The sequence below is a fragment of the Nycticebus coucang genome, chromosome 19 (assembly GCF_027406575.1).
Source record: "Nycticebus coucang isolate mNycCou1 chromosome 19, mNycCou1.pri, whole genome shotgun sequence".
Taxonomy (NCBI): domain Eukaryota; kingdom Metazoa; phylum Chordata; class Mammalia; order Primates; family Lorisidae; genus Nycticebus; species Nycticebus coucang.
This window is the reverse complement of record NC_069798.1, coordinates 49,732,871-49,750,955: the sequence shown is the minus strand read 5'-3', so window position 1 is coordinate 49,750,955 and position 18,085 is coordinate 49,732,871. Positions and strand designations below refer to the sequence as shown.

Below are 18,085 nucleotides of genomic sequence, written 5' to 3'. Positions count from 1 at the left end.
GTTTTTTAAACCACTCTGGCCCTCCCTGCTCTCTCTTGCTGCTACTTTCATGATGAGATTTCTGCACATGCCGACCTCTTCTTCTTCCATGGTGAGTGGGAGCAGCCTGAATCCTTCACCAGGAGGAGATGCTGGCACCCTGCTTCTTGTACAGCCTGAAGAACCATAAGCCAAATTTCTTTGCAAATTATCCACCCTGAATGGGTGTCCAACGCATGGTCACTGGGCCACATGTGGATTACTTATGTGTGGTGGTGGATGTCACAAAATTATGCATGGAACAGGTTTAATTTGCTCGTCAGCATTCATTATTGTTTGTGGGGCCCAAGACAACACTTCTTTTTCCAATGTGGTGCAGAGAAGCCCAAAAATTGGACACTCCTGCAACACAAAGAGACTGAGTACAACTGGCTGGGGTTGAGTTGGGTGCGTAGTGCAGCCTTTTACCATAGATAACATGAAGAAACAACTTTGTATCAAAACTTTATTTATTAAACAAAAAATGCACCATTGGAATAACATTTCTATAAAAAAATGAATATGAGACTGTTCTACAGTGATTACAAAACCCCCTTTTCCTCGTGTAGTAGTATACAAGATCATGTGTAGAAACAGTCATTGTTTTAAACTGTAAGCAAGTTCCCTTTCTCTTAGAACAAGATTTACACTTAAATATTGCAATCACTAGTCTAATTTGGTTAACAATGCTAGAGTCTGACAATTTAAAAGAAACTCTTTGTAGACTCAAAATACCTCTTGTTTTTTTAAGGTATTTTGTAACAACAAAAAGTTTATTTTTCCACTAAGGCTAGTTAAAGCTGTAGTATACCCCTTTCTACCAAATAAACTTATCACTAGCACACTAACAATTTGAGTTGCAAAGCCCTTTGGGAGAATGAGTAGCATGGATTTGCAAAATGCTTTCAGAATTATTTTAGGTTTGGTGTCATCTTCTTTGAATGACCCTAGAAAGGGAGAAGGTGGTGATGATTGAACTTCAGTGAAGGCTTTGCCTGGACTAGACGTCTCATTATACTCAGCAATGGACAATTCATTTCCCAAGTGGTCCCTCCGACATATGGGACACAGCAGCTTTAACAGCCGTATCTAAATCCCAACCAGCTCTCCCTTTTTTATCATAAATTATCCAAAAAGAAGCCACTCTAAATAATAAATTAAATATTACTTATAAAAAGGACACCCCATCCCCACCCACCCTGCCCCCAAACAAGCTGACAATCCGCAAAGTTCAGAATTGTCGAGTTGACCTTACAATAATAAAAAACAGCATTTTTTCTTCCTTTCCAACATTCCTTTCTTGCCTCCGAAAATACACGTTTAGCACACAGTGAGATCCCTTGGCCCACGCCTTTGTGACATCTTGTAGAGTTTTGCTGTTGCTCTCTTACCAACAAAAATCATAGGGTGACAATGTACGAAGGCTCTCTACTGAGAGCAAGAGAAAAAAATCCTTCGGGGAGTGCGAATGGAAGTCCAACCAGCCGGCATTGCTGGGGAGAGCCCAGATTGACAGAACATCCCTCGCGGATGTGGGCGTGGTATTTTGTCTCCTGTATAACCTCGCTGACCAAGAAACAGGCATTTCTTTTCAGAATCAATAGTTTTTGCAAGTAGGTGTTTCGATGGCAAGTTATATTGAAGGATGGGTGTTTATATTCATTGGAATGGAATATCAGATAAAATACCTATACATGATTTTCCAAAGTATCTGATTTTAGTTAAAACACTGGACTTAAGTATAAAGTTTTTTTGCACAACTCTGAAGTGTTTTCTGAAAAGTCACTATGAAAATATAAATTATGACTAAAGTGTTGCTTTGATTGTGAGTTTTAAAAAGAGGGTATAGAAGCTCTGGAAGATTGTGGGCTCCATATTTGTGGAAATGGCTATGAACAGGTTGGGAAACGAAGCTCTGGCTGCAGGACTGCCCCTTGGAAGTGAACCAGGGGTGTCAGGGAAGGCAGCCCTGCTCCCATCTCTTTTAGAGTTTGGATAGTTTTTCTTTGTTTAGACACACCTAAAACTAGGGAACTTTTCTATTTTCCTTCCTTTCACTGACTAGAAATGTACATTCCAAAACAACAAGAAGTCTGAGTCTGGGATACAATTTTTATCTAAAGTAGTAAAGTGATATCTTGAGAGGTAACTTTTTATTGGCCTTACAGTCCAGCTGTCATGTCTAAGACACTCTATTAAATCTGGAGACATCCTTAAGATGCTTTAACAAGGTCAAGTGGAGAAGTACCAGTCATTATCTTCATGAGCAGACACTGACAGTTTCCAGAAAGGCCTGGACTTGAGAGATTCTTTGTTGGAAAAGCCAAGGAAGGCCAAATTTTATAGTTTCAAAATGTTGTGTGGAATGTCACCCTAATGCCACCCAGGTCTCCTTTCATAGCTGGAACCAGTGCAGGTGACTGAACATATATCTCATTTTGAATAATTCTGATTTTGAAGAAACTAATGTTGTAGTCAACAAGAAGCCTTAATAAATCTACTTGGCTTGGTATTGTTTTCTTTGCAAGTTGCTCAATTGAATGTGCATTTGTAACACCCAAATGTAACCTTATATTATTTAAATATTCTAGGCGCTTACAGCTCTGTTATATACAGAGGTGAATATGGATGGTTTCTTATTGGATATAAATTACTGAGAAATACTTAACTTTTGGCTAGAGCATCATCCAAATATTCTTTACACATTTTGAGCTACCTGTGTTCTTGTGAGTTCATAACAAACATGGACATTTCTTGAGGAAAGAAAGCAGCTTTCTTATTTGGGTGAAATATAAAGTACCTTTTTTTTTTTTTTTGGAGGAAGCTTTTGCCTGACAGTTCAGTTTATTGCAGGGGAGGCCTGAGACTGCTCTGCCAAGTTTGATTTTCTCCTTTTTCAGGGAGAAATGAATCCTGGTGTCAGAGCTACTGGTTGGCTGTCAGGTATCGCCCTATGGGAGTCAGAGAGATTTATGAGCTTAAAAAGACCTGCATGCCATGAACTAGACTCGGAGGAGCAGAACAGAAGCAATCTCATAGTATTCACAGGTTTCTTGTTGAGAGATCAAGGGCCTGGGGATTGGAAAGTTACCAGATAACATGAGCAGGGATGGGGTTGTACATGTATGTGAACCATTTGAGGGTGCAGAGCATGGAAGGGGGCAGTTATATGGAAAACGTGGCGAAGTCATTGAGGGTTAAAACCATCAAGTAAATGATGATAGTCTTTTAAATGGATTCTACCACATAAATGCATAATGCTAAGACTTACTGGCTTCACTCATTCCTAAAATAAACCATGTACCATGTATTTATGTCAAGAAGAAGGTTTTGGGAGCATGCAGCAGAAATGTAACTCCCCCTAAAAAATATTCACATATACTTTTAATGCATCTTTAAAATTTTTACTTCCAAAAGTCATTGACTTTCACTGGAGGGTCCTAGAATTGTATGAAAATGCTACTTCTATTGATTGTCCAATGTAATTTTACAGATTGAAATTTTATTCAACCCCTAAAAATCTGTGATTTGCAGCCCACTCCAAGTTGAGCATGCAGAATGCTCCCCATGCTATGAATGTCTTCTGAGAATGCTCCTGTTTGTTCGTATTACAAAGAAGAGGCTGTTTTAGAGCCTACAGGAGGTTAGGCTGACGTGATAAACTTTTTCTTTTTTGAAAGTAATGGAGTATTTCTGAAGAATTCACTATTATCTTAAGAAATGCCTTATTCCAGGTCAGTGGAGGGTGTTCTACCTAAGTGCCCACATGCTAAGCAAGAGTAATCTGTCCCATAGAATATGATCACGTAGCTCTTCCAAAGGACTTCCAGAAAATCTTAGATTGAAAGAGCACTCTTGTAGAAGGAACAATTTCGCAAATGGACCGGACTTTCTAATGAACCATTTGAACAGCCTTCTCTGACATCAGATTTCCTTCCCGACATAAAACTGTAAAAAAATAATCTGAATTATTACTTCTGTTACAGTGCCATTTTGCTCAAAATATTTCATTCAGGGATTCATATATAATTACCCACCTAATAAAAGGAGCTATTAGGTTGTAAGATCCTGTCCCTTCCATGCTTTTTTAAAATTATGACCTACTCAAGCTTGAAATCCAAGGCAGAGCTGAAAGGAATAATTCAGCTGAAACTCTTTCCTTGGATTTTCAAGTCTCCTAACTGATAAATATGCAAACTAGCTCCCTTTTGGCACTTCAGCTGCATAAAAGGGGATTAACTCCAAATACAGCTGAAAATTCGGAAAGTAAAAGTTTGCACACAAAATGTTCTTAATTTCAGTTCGTTTCAGCTGTAGATAAACATGGCAATAGAAGTTTAAAATTCTAGCCCACCGTTTAAGACGCTGCTTCAGAAAGTATCCAGTGGGTTTACGATGTGTTGGAAGTGTCAAGTGGCACCCAGCCCTCTGCCTCTCGGTGACTCTGGCACAGCTATGGTGTAGAAGGTTCCCTTGGCAACAGAGCCTGGTAGTCAACACTTGCCAACACTGATGGGCAGAATTGGCATCATTCAAGAGAAGGTACTGTTAGAAACTACCTTTTATTTTTCTTCCCTTCCTCAGGGTTTGTTCTTAGGGAGTCTGCTGCTTCCAGAGGGGTATGGGGTGAGGGTGGGGGTGGGCAGGAGACGTTAGCAAAGAAGCCATCCAGTGTGTGGAGCTGACCACCTCACCCAAGGCTAGTTGCCAAGGAGAATTCAGGGAGGATGGTGTGGAGGGACAGGGGAAACTCTCCCGGCCAGACTCCTGAGGAAGGTGGCCTCGGCATGGCATCACAGTGAGGTATGGCACAAAAGCCACCCAAATTGAAAAGTGTCCTATTACATGCTTAAGCATCTAAATACCGTGTGTCTGAGAAGATTGCATATTGCATCCTCTTTTTGGAAATGTACTGCTGCTGGCAGGATGCCTCTAGTTGGAGATTTCTGTGTTCCTGTCCTCCATACACAAATGTGAACCAAGGGTGGATTTACAAATACTTGCCCAAACGGGTGAATTTTACAGCCACTTGCTAATAACCACCCCTTGCGCAGGATGAAAGACTGAGTTACAAACGTATGCATTCTCTGCCTTTTGTTTGTTTACTTATTTACTTCTTGTGCTGTCAGGAAAGCATCCAATCCTTTGGTGCTATGTGTGAGAGAATTCCCATGGTTGCTTTGTACTTTAAAATTGAACACAAAGAATGAGCTTGCACTGGTTTGCCATGGCATGGTACAGGCTTAAATAATGCACTTGCATTTAGTAAGACTAGACCTACATGTCAAATGACAGGCCTTGATGAAGCGAAACATAGGCATTAGTTATGACAGTGTGGTCACCGTAGTGGCAGAGACCCAGGACCGTTCTAGAAGCTTCAGCTTTGACACTGCAGTGAAGATGCATCTTTGCTTTTTGTGGGGACCTCATCATAGTCATCACTTTACAATTTCTGATGCCTATGAAAGAAGAGATGCTTATTCCTTCCCAACTGCTTCAGGGTCTTCCTTAGCTGAGTGATCCTGATGGTTGACCTGTACACTGGTTAGAGTTCTTGGACACGGGTGTGCTGTTTATATGCAATTGGTATGCTGCAAAGTTCCTGGAAAATTCACCTCCTCAATTCAGCGATCTGTGTTAAAAAGCTGAGCCCGTGATGGCATTAAGTTGCTTCATGAGCCCTTCCAAACTCGCCATTTGTTCGCTCAAATCATCTTGTTCATAAACCTATGAAGAGAATGAGAACAAAAGTTAGTACTAATACTGAGATAAGCCTTTTACGAAGACAGGGAATCTGGCTGGCTAGTCACTCAGGATTCTCAAATCTGACCCAGTGGCCCACACCCAGGGATGTCCTCAGAGTGCCATCACTGAAGGTACTGACAAGAAGAGTGTGGTGATAAATGAATGCATATTGTTTCACTGAGCCCTATGATTGGGAAAATGTTTCAGAATGAAAAAAACTTATTTCAAATCAAGTTCTACCAATCATTAGCTTTGTGGTCCTGGACAAGCTAGGGAAACTGTCTGAAGCATAGTTTTCCTCATCTAAATTAAAATGATATTAAGTGACATCGATTTCATAGGCACTCTGTTTAGTTCCTATCACAGTGTCTGCCACCTGGTATGTGGTCAATACGTGATCCCCTTTTCATTTTAGTAGGGTACCTAGCTCTTAATATCAACAGAATTATTATTTTCTTTGTAACATGAAATAGCTAATTTTTAGTGCAAGAGCTTGATGAGCTTTGCCTTGACCACTGACAAGTCTGGAGTTATGACTTTAGTCTGTATGTGGAAACAAAAGTCATGCCCCAAATCAGAGTCAGATCTAGGTACAGATACGAAGAAGCTATTTTGACGTGATTTCAATGGTGGATAAACTAGGAAGTTAAACTATAAAAAGCTTAGTAATCCATTCTTTATAACTCACACTCACTGTAAGCTATGTCAGCAAGTTTACAGAATAATTAATTACTGTAGATGACAGGTCATTAGCCTTGGGAATTTTGATTCAGAATGTATGGGGAGGACCTAGAAATCTATATCTAAAGAAACGCTTTCCCAGGTAACTTTGATGATTAGCCAGATGGGGGAACAAGGAAAAAGAGCACGGAGGTTGGGATGGTGATTTGAATGCCAGGTCTCTTGTACACTTGCACTTTTTTTGAGTCATTTCCTTTATTTACTAAATGGGAACAGCAAATTTGCCACATTGAATAGCTAAAGGACTCAGCAAGTCAGTGCTGCCTGTGGTAATTACTCAATAAATGTTGGTTTCCTTTTTTCCTTTCCTGACATATCATCTGTTTTGACTTACACAGATGTCCTACTTGATTATTCTTGGCTAGTCCATTCGATTGATTAAATTAGTAAACCAAGAAGGCCTGATCCATGATTTCCAACTCTGCACAGGCCAAGAAGCATTGCTTGGTACTGCAGTCAGAAATATGTGTCTAAACCTGCCATATAAATACCCTCCATCCCCAAGGAGCATTGAAAGAATTTGCATGGTGGAGGGGTAGGCACAAAGCTACACGAGCCAGTCAAGAAACATCTCAAAATACCTGATGTTAATTTATGAGCTTCCTACAGACATCTCAGCATGTCAGTGAATGATTTGGCCATATTCTCTATAATTTGGGGGGCTCAAGTGGATTTGAAATTATCCATTTTAGCTAAAAAGGCTAATACATATATATAAAACGGTGCTTGTTAATGCATTGCCAAAAATGTTTTAATTCTCTATGCTACCTTTATTGAATTGTCTAGATTTCATTATATAATATGATAATCACTGGCCGCATGTAGCCATTACAGGTATATTCTTGAAACGCAGCTAATCCAAATTGAAATATGTTTTTCAAACGAATTACATACCAGCTTCTGAACACTTACTACAAAACCAAACATAAACTATTATAGGCATGAGCCACCACATCTGGCCTCAAAATTTTAAGAAAAAAAATCTCCTAAAAATGTACTGTAATGGGGATTCAAAAAGATGTTGCATAAAGGCAGCTGTTTATGGAAAACTTTGGTTCCTTTCACAATAATTCAGGATAAGACATTTAAAAGAAAGCTAAGAAACTAACATATCCGATACATTGAAAAATCAGGGAACTAGAAGAGAATGAAGATGAAAAGAGCAAATTAAAATTCGATTTTGTTAATACTTTTGGATATTTTCTCAGCATAAATTGTGAAATGATATATATATGACATGCATCCATCTAGTTTTTATTTTCTTCACACACAAATGGAGTCTGCGACGCTGAGGTAGGAGGATCACTTGAGGTCAGGAATTCCAGACTAGCAAGAGTTAGACCCCGTCTTTACTAAAAATAGAAAAAGTAGCAGGACATGATTTTGTGCCCACCTATAGTCCCAGCTACTCAGGACGCTGAGGCAGGAGGATGTGTGGAGGCTGGGAGTTTGAGGTTATTGTGAGCTAGGCTGAGGCCATGGCACTCTAGCCTGAGCCACAGAGTGAAACTGTCTCAAAAAAAAAAAAAAAAAGATTTTTTTTTTCCTTTTCCATTGATTTTCCTTCTGAGTTTTCTAATTTTTTCTCTCCTTAAATAATTAAACTTTTGCCTCTTATTCTCTAAATATGTCCATCCCTTCTTTTTTTCTTAAACTCTTCCTTCATTTTGCATTTTCTTCTTCATAATTCTGTATTTCCAGGCTATTAAATGATTTTTAGAAGTAACATCTATGAAGACTTCCTAACACCCTTTAAAATGTAGCTTTTTGTTCTTATGTTTTTCATTTTAAAAAATAATCATATAAGCTGGGTGCGGAAGCAAGGCAGGCAACAGTAGTCTCAGCTACTCCGAGGCTGAGAATGGAGAGTCACTTAAGCCTAGGAATTCTGGGCTGTAGTGAACAACGGTTATGTCTGTGGATAACCACTGCACTCCAAGCTAGGCAACATAGTGAGACTGTCTTTAAAAAATCCTCAAAAGAAAAACAGAAAGAAATAAAAAGAATTATATCCTCTTATCATGAATGACAAAGTATTTTACCACATTGAAAGGGAGTATCTTTATCTAAAGCAAACATGGATGAAAATCACGCTTTTTGTCACTGTAGCTATATTTCTAAGATTATTCTTAAATATTAATAATTTTTTATGTAACTAATGCTAATATATTTTGTTTTCCATTAAATTTGTTCTCTGCATATTCAAGAGCAGGAAAACAGACCAAAACAAACAAAAGCAAGAACAACCATGGTCTGGGGTGAATGGAGAGTGCTGATTGGTTTAGATGGTATTACACAGGGTGAATGTAAAGTGCTGATTGGTTTAGATGGTATTACACAAGGTGAAGGAAAGTGTTGATTGGATTACATGGTATTACACAGGGTGAATGGAGAGTGCTGATTGGTTTAGATGGTATTACACAGCATCAGTCCATGCTTCCCTTGATGAAGGGTGAATTTCAGAGGTGCCCTTACATTGGCTGAATCCTCCGTAGGTTTGTGGCTTTCCTCCGACACTTCAGGGGCTGTTGGCACAGACACGGGAAGCAAAGGGGATCTTGCTTTTCCAGCCAACCCAAGAGAGGCTGTTTTAACATGAGTCTTAGGAAGAGTGGGCCCTGAAACAGAAGACCACAGTGATGAAAGTTATACATAAAACTTCATGGGGAACAATTTCTCAAGTCTGGATGCCACATCCAATAGGCTGGCATTGATTTTAGGTTCTTGTTCATTTTGTACTTTGTAGATGAATTCTGACAAAATGAATGAGCTCATTTTTTTTCCACTGAATGGAAGAAATTCTGATTAGGCTTTTCCAGATGCACCTCTACTAGTCACATGTAATTTCTAGTAGATTTCCAAATCATACTGTGATAAGTTGTCTGGGAGCTCTGAACTGTTCATCACACCCTATGAAGTGTCAGGCAAGCTTATTTGGTGCCAGTCTCAGCTGAGGGCTAGAAAACCTTGTGCTAAACCACTAAATGAGCCCTGAGTTGCATAATAGAACCAAAGGAGATTTGTGGAGTTAGAAAATATGGTGGTTCTGCTCTACAAATAAGTAGTAAATGTTACAGTAAAACAAAGTTCTTCATGGCTAACAGGATAGAATATTTCTAATTCCCTTCCAGAAGAAAACAAGATATAATTCTGTCCTGATCGTTATGGCATCTGTCAATAAAAGACATTCTGCTCATGAAAATCATTTGAGGAACTGTCAAGTATTGAGTAGATGATACTTCTGTCTACTATAAACAAGGGCTGCCTTTTCTTTGGGGGCCTGAAATTTACCTTATAAATCCTGCTTAGCTTCCAGCAGTGATACACCTTTGTTCCAATAGCCCCAAACGAAACTTTAATAAAGGCTTATTGAGTCAGCTAGTACACCTCAGAAGAAGTTTTGTTATTATAACCAAGTGTTCAGCAGAAAGGTGTTGGAATAAGCCATAAAAAGAAGTCTTCCTCAGTTTTCATCTACGACTGGTGATGATGTTTAAGTCCTAATGGTCCTAATGAGGATCCTACATTTTGGCAAGGAAAAGTTGCTTTGACTATATACTTTGGAAAACAGAATTCTAATTATGAAAGCTCAGAGGTTAATCTACAATCAGAAAAATAGGAGTCATTAGATTGGAAAAGAAATTATGCAAATAAAATCTAATTAAACAGCCATTCACTAGACGCTGGTTGCTATCAGTGATAAATCCTTACATAAGCACTCTTGCCTTACATGTAATTCCTTCATATTTGGACCTTTTCACTCTTAATCTTCGGGGATCAAAAATCTGCAATGGAAATGATTTTTCACTAGAGGGTGATCTTATGTTTTTAGTAGCTCAGATAAGAAGAGAAATAGAGATGAGAAACATGAGTCACTTTCTTAGGTGAAGGAAATAATATTTACTGAGTACCTAAGTAAGTCTGGATCTATGTCAAGAATTTCAGTTTCCTTTTAGGCAAAATAACATAGCAAAGAAGAATTTGGGATTTATAGTAAGTCCAGTCTGTGTTCGGATCTGTGCAATTGCTTGTCAACTAAAGTTGCCTTGGCCTGTGTAAAATAAAAGCATAATAATAATTTGTAAGAATTAAATGAGATTATCTAAAGTGGCCAATATCTAGTAACCTGTTCAAAGAGGGATAGCTATTATTAATATTTAATTCTCAAAACCATCCTGCTAATTATTATTATTCCCAGTTCACACATGAAGATGCCAAGGGGCAGAAAAAAAATATGAGGTCCAACAATGACATTTGGAGAACAATTTGTGGAAAAAGTACTACCTATCTCATTGCTGAACATCACTACAGTCACCTCCAAAATACTCCCCCTGGACACTGGCAGTTTTACTTGTAGAGAAACTGAATTCATGGGCATGGGCTACAGTTATCACTACAGCAACATATTCTTATGGTGTAGTGCTGCCCCCAAACCCAAACACTTGGGTATATTGCACTGTGCGTATGACAATGTGTTATAATATTTTCACAATATTATATTCTATTATCACAGTAAAGCACAGACACGCCCAAATAATACCACCACTCAAATTCATTAGAAACAAGGTCATTACAATCATTGATTTTCTCTAGTGACCAAGCTTAATTATACATTCAGAATGTATGGACGTGAATGAACATCGGAGACACTGTGAGCCTTACAGAAGGAACTGAAGACACTGTCTTGGCTCAAAGACCTCACAGACTGTTTAGACGCCAGAGAACTGCCTTTTTTCAAGGCATATTCACAGAAGCACATTTAGAACGCTGGAATCTCGAAGGCTCACGTGCTCATCTGGTGACCTTCTCTTTGTTTTGCTGGAGTGAATACTGAGGTGCTTAGAGATCAAGAGATCAAAGCAGGATGAATTTCAATAAAATTCCAGTAGCGGAAAAGAATTTGAACAGTTCCACAGAGTTCATTATTAGCAGAATTTGCCTGGTGTGCTCTATGGCCTTAGATATTTCCCTTTCTTTTCTTAAAAGAGGGGTAGTTAAAAAAAAGAAAAAGAAGAGTTTGAAGGAAACTGCCCTGGAAAGATTTATTAACAACCAATTAGGTAACTTTTGTCTCAAAATTGCCCTTTAGTAGAGGAGGATAAATGTCTTAAAACAAAGGTGCTCATGAAAACATGTTATGTTGGAAAGCTGATGCCATGTTCCTGGGTGTGCATAACTCCATCCCTACATTCTATTTGTATTTGCATACATTCAGCATTTTAAGGTTTTATGCGTACTCACTGATGACCTCTGGGTCCCTACAAGCTCACCAAGCTGTGCTTTTTTCCTTTACTTTCTCACTTGCAGCTCACTAAGTATAACTGGCTTCTTTCTTGATTTTGTCCCTCTTGTCTTCCTGGGCTGTGAGACAAGCTTTTAATTCTTCACCTCAGGCCTGAGACCTGACCAATAGCTTCTCCAACAGCCTAAATTCTGAATTCATCTCCTATACCATTCAAGCAAAATAAATATCTTTATTTTAAAAATGACCATTTTCAGGGTGTATAATCCTCAAGTAAGAATGACGCTTCATCACTCAGCGTTGGAATTAATGAGAGAGGCCCAGATCTTGGTCTAGCCTGAACAGGACGCTGGGAACCACGGTGGGACCTCTTAGCTTCCGTTGGCTTGCTACTGTTGGGAGACTATTTGTCCCATATTTCATTCGTTCCTATATTGCAACTGCAAAGAGGGCTTTGCCTCTAGCCTTTTCTTCAGTGCTCTCAGAAGCCAGGTTAAAAGTCAACTTTTTTCTCACATCCCTGACCTCACCCATCCTGGGCAGCTCCTTTTCCACGATGGGCTTATCCTCAAAATGACAGGCAATATTCCTATCATTTTCCTTGAAGTCTATCTCTTGGGGCAAGTAACAAGTAAATAAATGTAAAATAATCTTCCACACACAGACACAACTATGTTGAAAACAGTACTTTAAATACTAAAATGTTTATAGTAACATTCCTAAACTTAGTAGGGGAAAATAGAAGAAATGAATCCAGTGTGTATAAATTAGAAACACAAGAACAGATTTTTATTTCATATCATACTTAATATGAATAGAATGTGTACATTGGATATTTAAATTTATGTTTGAGGAACTTTAATTTACACCTTTGTGATAAGAAATTGGATTAAGAGAAGTAACATACATGCTATATTACAATGAGACAACTCATCCCAGAACTGTTTACAAAAACATCTTGGACTGCTCTATCCCGTATCAATCAGATAAAAATTTAAAACCTCCAAATCGTTGGATTTATTCAGGAGATAAGCTTAAAATTCTTGCTCATTTATTACTGAAAAAAATTTAAAAGACATTGTGCATGTATTTTAAAGAGATAATATTTCAATCAGTGACAATGAAAAGTCAAAATTTGGAGATTCTATTTTGACTATGTATTGGCTATTGGCTAATACAATTGTATATTGGATTTTAATGATTTGTCCATTCTTAACTTTGGAGTCATAAGGATCTATAGGTTACACACAAAATAAATGTAGAGGCATGATAACCTCTACTTTGTTCTGTAGTGTTTTGACACAGTGTAAGAGAGACACCATCCCACCCTGCTAAAGAAATAATGAAAACAATAGCAATTAAGGAAAAGAAAAAACACTTCAGGGGGTCAAACTCTTGTTCTTTCATATCAAGAAATGGTAGAATATTCTTACAGCTTTTTCTACTGTATTATATCCAGGTTGGACCTATACAGAAGGCTTTGTATTTATTTCCTCACTTTGGAGAATTGCACTTGCATTGATAATTGATTTAAACATAAATGATTTCCATGAAGCTTCTATGAGCTTTATTAGGGAAATGTATCAAAGCAAAATAAAAGAAAGGACAGAAATTGGGTGGTGCCTGTGGCTCAAAGGAGTAGGGTGCTGGCCCCATATGCCGGAGGTGGCGGGTTCAAACTCAGCCCCAGCCAAAAACTGCAAAAAAAAAAAAAAAAAAAAAAGGACAGAAATTAAAAGAAGCTCTTCCTGGGCTCCCAGCTGCTAATTTAACTTAATCTTAACCTGGCAGTTAAGATTCTTTGACATCTCTCTCAAATATGAGAAATGACTTTCAGAATGGGGTCAAGAAAACCTACCTCATTTGGACAGAAGAAGCTGAGTGAACCTGAGGGTGGCAGCTAGCAAGCAGAGGATCTGAGAAATTGGAAGATTCTCCCTTCTGCTTTACAGACAGGCTTTGAGAAAAGGCAGGTTCTCCACCCTAAAAGGAAGCTGATCTCCATGATAAAAGGTTTTGATTTCCTGTATTATTTTTGTGTGTGTGTTTTTATGACAGTAAATTATGTGTGATCTATACAATGAATTTCAAACACAGAATGGGGACTCAAATATCCAAATGTTGAGAAAACAGTCTGGCGTAGGACTCAGGAGACACAATCCTACTTAGTTTTGTGACTTTGGCTCAATAGCATAATTTCTTTGGCTCTTGGTTTTTTTCACCTTTCTAAAGGTTGAACAATTTAATCTTTAAATTACTAGATATAAATATTATACAAGGAAGGCAGGTATAGCTATTCTCCCTGCAGCTTTGTTTTACATTTGGACTTTTTATCTCCTTCTTGTCTCCCCTTAAACCTAAAGGTTTAAGAAGAATTAGTTGCCCCATTGAGTCCAAAGAAATATACAGTAAATGAATGCTTCCCTCAAATTGCAATAACTAGGTTTTAAACCAGTACTTTAAAGAAAATAAATGGTCTATCATTTCACTTAAATTTATCAATGAAAAGCTATAACATCAGTGAGGTTTGTATCATCTTTGTATTTCTAACAATACACACTTTAATTGGAAGTAAGTGGTGTTACATTTCTGTGAGTTTACGTGATCTGTGGTTAATTGAAAAATTTACATTTGCAAATGCTCAATCTGAAACCACTACAGAATTCCCCCTACCCAGGGTGCCTGTTGGAGAAGTGTTTCAAGTGACCCTTTGGTAGAATGCTGGATGATGATGAGCGAAATAAATGTCCTTACGCCAATATACAGCTAATTAAATAAACAGCACTTTGGTTTTAATGTTTTCTCCTCAGCAGGACCTGCTAAGCAGAGGAAATCAAAACGGGCTGCAGCCCTGAGATGGGTAGCAGTGTGCATCAGGTGTATGCGAGCGGCCCCAGCAGGAATTTAGTTTTAAGCTACATAGCTTCATTTTCACAACACGGTTATTAAACATCTCATTTCCTCTTTAGGTGTATGATATATGACTGCCAGGCTCCTGCTGGCATCTCCATGCAGAAAGTGCTCCCAAGTAAAATGATATTTGGGGGGAGCTACATTAGACTACAGCAGGAATGGGGTAAAAAGACTCACCAGGGCCAATGTGTAGCATTTTTGTTATTGTTGTTTGTTTGTTTTTGAGACAGAGTCTCACTCTGTCACCCCGGGTAGAGTGTCAGGGTGTCATAACTCACAGCAACCTCAAACTCTTGAGCTCCAGGGATCTTCTTGCCTCAGCCTCCCGAGTAGCTAGGACTATAGGAATGTGCCACCATGCCCAGCTAATTTTTCTGTTATTGGTAGATATGGAGTCTTGCTCTTGCTTGGGCTGGTCTCAAATTCCTGAACTCAAGGTATTCTCTTGCCTAGGCTGCCCAAAGTGCTAGGATTACAGGTGTGAGCTACTACACTTGGCCTGTAGCATGATTTTGATTTCAATTAACTCACATCTTTGCCTGCTTTTTCCTATTTCCTGATTCATTTTCTGTTCTGTTAGCCTTAAGTGTCAAGTTAAAATGGCCGATTTTGAAGAAACCTGGGTTCTCATCTCTACTTTTTCTCTGACTCATTCTGTGATGCCAGACAAATGAAATGGCCTACCTCAGCCTCAGTCTAGTTTCCACATGAGCAGAATATTATTCTCACATGTATTCATTACTAGTAACGAGTATGCCCAGTATGCTCAGGTTAGCTGGGGAAATATAGGAATGTTACGTAGTTATTTATATTTTTCATAGGCCAAGAGCTTTTAAGACTATGGGAGGAATAAGAAATATGTATAGACACCCCCTTTCATATTCACAACATACTGAACTGAAAACAGGCAGCCGCCTTTACCTACATACAATAGCCACAGGCGTTCCTTGGAAATGATAAAATTTGAAGCCTACAAATTTTGCCACAGTCCTATTTTTAGGATGAGATATCTAAATGCCACTTCTGGGAAGAGAAGCTTTGCATTCTTCTCTTAACTTCCTATCTCTCCTGAAAGATAAAGGCAGCAGTGCCTCTGCCCACTGGGGATGTGCTGATGAAGTCCGCTCCTCCTGGTATAAGAAGAGGTGGCTCTGAGTCACAAGGGTCACCTCTCTGGGAAAAGTGGGAGGATAGGATTAATGGGCTAATGGTCACTATTCAAGTTTTTAAACTTGCTTAGGTTTGACAGCAAAATTCTAGACTCTTTGATGACTCTCTGCACTTGAACTTTCCAAGGGCTCCACTTGATGAACAAACAAGGCGAGGCCTGACTCCAGCAGGGCAAGCCATGTCTCTACTGTCTGTTCCCATTCACAGCTAGTGGGCCCAACAGTCTTGTAGCCAGGGAGGGAGGAGGAGGCCTTACCAGCTACTGCTACTCATTCTTTCCACAAGGTCATGATTCTCTGTGACCTCTGATTCCCATTTGTTATCAGCACCTTGTCTCTGTGATTCCCATGAACTGGAACCCAAGAGAGGGTAAAACTTAGGTATCCTCTCTCCTTCCCATAGGCACCTAAACAATAAGAACACTGCTCCCCGTATTCTATAACAGGTTCTTTAAAATACACATTTTACAGCACATTTATTTCCCATAACTTGGGGATAGGGAAATCAAAGTTCAAAGAAGATAAGGGACTTGCTCAAAGCCACTCTGCTCATCAGTGGACCTCTATTATTATATTGTATGCTCTTTCTTAGACAAAAACAAGTGAAAGGTTCTACAAAGTAGGCTTTGTTGGAAGGCAGAAAGAAGCGGACGGACAATTTTAGAGGGAAGGGATGACTGAGAGTGAGGCGTAAGGAGAAGAGGCAACGGCTACTGTGCGGCCGGCGGCAGTGGGCGACGGGAGGAAGCAGGAAGGAGCCAAGTAGAGTTCTGCTCTCTTCTCTGTCTAGATCCCAGCTAGACCTATTCCCACAGAACAACTTGGAAGTGCTGAGCAGACGTAACTATAAACATCGCTGCAGAGAAGCAAAAATGTTGAGAATAATATAGTATTTGGTTTCAGAACTCCTTTACATTGCATAAAGCAAAGGGATAAAATTGTCTTATTTTTTCTCTTTTTTACACCTTTGGGATATTTCTCCCCTACACACGGTTCCTCCATACCCTCCTTCCTACACTACACATGAGACCACGGACCATTAAACAGGCCTATATTTTCTCCCATGATTTAAAAAAGAAAAAGATTTAATAATTTAATCAGCAACAAACTGTTAGTAGCATATTATCTTTCCCTCTTTCCCTCTTGGGTTTATCTACGTTTTTAAAGATAAATGATAGGAAGGGTGATATAAGGAATGCTTTTCTTTTCTTTTTCTTTTTTTTTTAGAGACAGAGTCTCACCTTGTCACCCTCAGTAGAGTGCTGCACCATCACAGCTCACAGCAATCTCTAACTCTTGGGCTCAGGCAATTCTCTTGCCTCAGCCTCATGAGTAGCTGGGACTACAGGAAGGAATACAAGGAATACTTTTCTATCAATAGATTTTCTCTTACTATTGTACCCACCTGGGTAAGGTGGATGGTTTTGCTTCCTGGGACGTGTCTCAAACCTGCCGCTAATCTTTTTCCCAGCTTCTTTTTTTCTAGGCTACAAGGTATTCACTTACTGGCTTGAACAACTAAATAATAACCCAATAAGTAATTTAACTACTGCCCTTAGGTACACCAAGATCTGGTGGTGTTAATTATAAAGACGTATTCTTTCCCACTTCTACTTATTTGTGGTGTGTTGTACCTTCGTGCCTTTTCAAACTGGAACCGAATTAACTGGGCACATCAGAAGTAACCTGATAATAATTGAAGAAAATAAGAGCAGTCCTCAAAATCCTGGATGGGGGAAAGTGACTAACTATAATTGAAACATGAGTTTAAATATTGCCCCGGATGAAATTGAATGAATAGAATTTCCACATACAAGACAGGTGTTTATTTTGCATTTTATAATGGGTAAGGAAGAGCTTTGCAGGTGGGTTTCAAGGGAGCTAGAATTTGTTAAATAGCCATTCTATGAGGTTCATGTGGGGGAATGATGACAAAGCAAAGGACAGATAAGAAGTCCTCCAGGACAAGAACACTGTACCATGTGTCTTCTTGTCCTTAGGACACCCCTAGGGCCTAATTCCCATATAGTAGCATGTGTTCCATACTGTTCGGAATCTGTTCCTAGCAAAAAGATGGAGGCAGGCCAAGCACCCACAAGCAAAGGAGGGTGAAGAAACTTTGCACTTTTCTTCTTCCTCTTATCTCACTTAATTCTGTTTGTTTACAACTATGTTCCTAAAAACACATGACTAAGACAACAGTCACCTTGAACCTTCTCTTCTTCCTCATTCTTAATGTCCACTTACGCACTCAGTC

At 39.0% G+C, this 18,085-nt stretch overlaps 1 protein-coding gene across 1 annotated transcript in view; it reads right to left on the bottom strand.

Annotated features, from left to right (window-relative positions):
- Nucleotides 1-1,228: 1,228 nt before the first annotated feature.
- The window catches only part of DCC (DCC netrin 1 receptor), a 1,249,028-nt gene continuing 1,232,171 nt past the window's right edge, over nucleotides 1,229-18,085 (bottom strand). Inside the window, 2 exon segments of the mRNA XM_053571848.1 lie at nucleotides 1,229-5,745; nucleotides 8,980-9,122. Of these exon segments, the coding sequence (XP_053427823.1) occupies nucleotides 5,656-5,745; nucleotides 8,980-9,122 (233 nt within the window). The 3' untranslated portion in view covers nucleotides 1,229-5,655.